The sequence below is a fragment of the Morone saxatilis genome, unplaced genomic scaffold, assembly GCF_004916995.1.
Source record: "Morone saxatilis isolate NCDOM2014 unplaced genomic scaffold, NCSU_SB_2.0 Contig9, whole genome shotgun sequence".
Taxonomy (NCBI): Eukaryota; Metazoa; Chordata; class Actinopteri; family Moronidae; genus Morone; species Morone saxatilis.
Genome location: NW_023340268.1, coordinates 21,614,047 through 21,617,596, shown reverse-complemented (window position 1 = coordinate 21,617,596; position 3,550 = coordinate 21,614,047). Strand labels below are relative to the sequence as shown.

Here is a 3,550-nt window from a genome sequence, read left to right as displayed (position 1 = left end):
TACATATTGTGTTATAAATATGCATAGCAACCGTCCTCTACTGGTTGAAACCCGGCTATTGCAATTAAATGTCACTATTGGCTGATCTGGAAGCAGGTGTAGGATCTAAAGGCAGGGCATTATTATTTTGGTATCTGTAAACCATGATGTAAGACACTCACCAGGCCGTACACCTCAATATCAATTTCAAAGTTGCTGGAGACATCAGATCTGAAAGTGGAGAAGGGTGTATATTAACACAATATTCAACAGTCATCAGCAACAAAAAAACAAAAAAGGTAAAACAACAATGTCTGAGTATAATAATCAGTCATTATCAAATACCATGATGTGTATTCTTTCCTATGAGCAGGTGTAGGAGTGTGTAACTTACATGGTGAACTTGGTAGGGAAGGCGAGGGTGTCCCCACTGAGGCCGCGGTGTGTGCCGGCTAACGGTGTGGCCACGGTGTTCTCTGCTCCGGCACGAATCATGATGAAGAAAGAATGTTTGGTGGACTCTAAAATACCAAAAAGATAGAATGATACTGATAACTATCAGTACAATACATTCTCAAATAGTGACAACTGATGTCTGGAGAAGAAGTTGAACAGTGGGGTGTTACTTTAAATTCCCAAACTGTGTTTTAATGTGTTTTGTGTCTACCTGGCTTGTTGGCAGTGGAGCAAGCAAAGTCTGCCTTGAGAGGCAGGCGTAACTCCTGCAGGGTGATGGAGCCCTTGGATGCAGACATGCTAGAAGGCTCTGGGGCTGCGGGGGCCTTTTTCTGGCCTGTTGGGTCCCCTTTGAGACGGTCCAGCTCTGCCTTCAATGCTTCCCTCCTCTCCGCTTAGAATATCAAAAGAAAAGAGAGTCAAGCTTTGATTCCAACACTGGTAGTCGTCAAATCCTACATACAGGGGTTATTATATGGGTTATATTAAAGCTGCTCTATTCTTAATAATAATCATCATCCAATAGGTAGATTCTGACATTTAAGAAAAGATAATAAAAGGCATTCACAAGGACAGCTACAGTTTCTACAAATAAAGCTAAATAACTTCTAAAACCATTAGCAAGTGTGCCTAGCCAGAGCAGAGTAGTGTGGATGAACTCACTGGCCACCAGCAGCAGCCTCTGTGCCTCAGCCTCCACCTGGGATCCTTTGCCGTGCTCTTCGTCTGTGCAGCAGTTGAGTGCCTGGCTGGCCTGATGAATAACAGTCTGCTGCAGGTTCATCTCATTGGTCAGAATCTACAGAAGCATACAGCAGTGATATTAAAGCTTCTGTGTACGTTTTACACTCATACTGTAATCCAAGTTAAAAATAGTGATTCCAAACCTTCATCTTCTGTTTGATGCTGAAGAGACTGGATCCTCTGGGTTCCTCCGCTCTTTGAGAAACGTCCTCATTTCTCACAATCACCTGTTTAACGTTGGGTCTCTCAGTCTCCTTCACCCTGGTGGACCTATACGCATCAATGCTACACACAGAACCGATATACAGAAAGGATACATGTAAGATACACATTTTCTGCAACAGCAAGGACAGCAAGCTTAAACCTCTTTAACTCTGCTGGAATGCCTATGTCCTCGGCTGACATTACAGTTTTTCAGAAGCTGGAGCTTCATCATCATGCTAACTTGTCAGGAAGATGCTACACAACTCTCCAAAGTTGGACAAAATCTGAGTGAGGGAAAAACTGGCATGGCCATTTTCAAAGTGGTCTCTTGACCTCTGACCTCAAGATACATGGAAATGGGTGCGAACAAGTGTCCACTTTACAGACACGCCCACTTTATGCTAATCCCATGCAGTTTTGTGAAAAAACCTATACAGTATAAATGTGTTTGCCTGGTGTATTTGAATATTTCTGCATACTGGGGTCCATGAACAGTGCTGGAATTGCATGATTTGGAATGAGTAGAAAACAGATTTGTGGATTCAATGACTCCAATTGTATTCATGTGTGACAATGTTCGTTCCCATAGTAGCGAGACCATTTTTAAACTTGACCACACTGTATAAAATGACCCATTGAACCAAATCTGTGTAACAAATGGTATCCACCCTAAAAACTGCTGCAACGTCTGAGACATAATTGGTAAGTGCTCCACTTACCTATATGGCAACTTGTGGTCCTCGTCTGAGGCCTCAACACTGTCTGAGGAGGCAGTCCGAATCATGTTAGTTCTCTGGAACTTGCTAGGTCTGGAAACACTGTCTGGAGTGTTGCTCTTTACGATGAATGAGCTGGCTGGGGTTGATGTCTGCACAAAGACGTGAGGAAAATGTTTGTGTTGAACATGTTTGCCTCACTCAGAAAGGTCTGACAGCAGCTACGTGCTTTAGAGACTTCACCTACCATCATTCTCCTCTCTGGACTCTTCACCACAGCAGCCACGGTCTCTGCTAGCGGAGTAAGGAGGGACATGGAGGAGATATTCAAAGCATCTTCCTCTTCCTCATCATCATCACTCTGCTCCAGGACTCCATCAAACAGCTCATTGATGACTGCAGAGTTGATAGACTGGTCCACATTCATCTCTATCTCCTTTACCACCTCCTCATCTTCTGGGGTTTCTTTAGTCGTGTTCTCCATGGTGCGGGCGACCACCGTCAGAGGACTGGATGCTGAGACTGGAGGCGAGACCACCAACCCATGACCTGTTAATTAACATCATGTGTTAGAAAATACACTTCCCCATGATGTCCAGATCCGATCAGTATCAGGGTCTACTGGGGGACTTTTGTTTATGGAGTCTGGTGGCAAGTGATAGCAATATAATAATATCATGAATACCTGGAGGAGGGCACTTTGTGGGTGTGCATGTACTTTCAGTGGACGGTGCTGTGGGTTCGTCCTGTGGCTCACATGGGGCAACATCAACCTCCACAGGCTTGTAAAGCTGTTCCTAAAAGAACACATTATTTTTTATTAGAATCTCACACATGCTATGAAAACATGACTACCTTGTAAGATGTAAAATCTTTGTCATTTGTGTGTCAGATGCTTTTGAGCCAACCTTGATGTCCGTGCTTTTATTGGTTTCTGCTGCTTCATCTTTGTTTTTCCACATATTGTTCCCCTTCTGAAAGCGATTGCGAATCTGAGCCAGCTCAGACTCTCGCTCCTGAAATGAGGGGAATTTAAAAAAATATTTTTTTTTAAAATCATTTTGCTATTGTGATTAATGAATATGGGATACTCTATAGTATCTCTAACATTAACCTACCAGCTTCTGTCTTTGGGTGAGATCAGCAGTGGTCGTGTTTGCAGTCTGGGCAGCTCTGAACCTCTCCTGTACCAGTCTGCTGTTTGGTGTTACTGATGATGGAGTTACAGTGGGTGTTTTGGCTTGGGGAGTGCCCCCTGCTGGGGAGCTGTGGTTGGTACGCTCTTGGCACCTCTCTCCAAAGCGCTCCAGGAAAGATTTTACACCTATGTGAGAATATACCCATTAACCACAACATCAAACACTAAACAAATCTAGCGACAATGTTACTGGTTTGTGCATGTAATTTGAAATACAACGTTGGTTAAGAATATGATCAATTAAAAGAAAAAA

The 3,550-nt window shown here is 43.4% G+C and overlaps 1 protein-coding gene across 2 annotated transcripts in view; it reads right to left on the bottom strand.

Annotated features, from left to right (window-relative positions):
* anln (anillin, actin binding protein) overlaps window positions 1-3,550 on the bottom strand; it is a 15,330-nt gene that overhangs the window by 5,242 nt on the left and 6,538 nt on the right. For both annotated transcript variants that reach the window (XM_035680928.1, XM_035680929.1), the window contains exons 6-15: window positions 3,218-3,423; window positions 3,008-3,115; window positions 2,785-2,896; window positions 2,347-2,648; window positions 2,103-2,251; window positions 1,323-1,464; window positions 1,099-1,234; window positions 647-829; window positions 374-500; window positions 162-210 (exon numbers count right to left, since the gene is read on the bottom strand). In XM_035680928.1, the coding sequence (XP_035536821.1) occupies window positions 162-210; window positions 374-500; window positions 647-829; window positions 1,099-1,234; window positions 1,323-1,464; window positions 2,103-2,251; window positions 2,347-2,648; window positions 2,785-2,896; window positions 3,008-3,115; window positions 3,218-3,423 (1,514 nt within the window). The remainder of the gene's footprint in view (window positions 1-161; window positions 211-373; window positions 501-646; window positions 830-1,098; window positions 1,235-1,322; window positions 1,465-2,102; window positions 2,252-2,346; window positions 2,649-2,784; window positions 2,897-3,007; window positions 3,116-3,217; window positions 3,424-3,550) is intronic.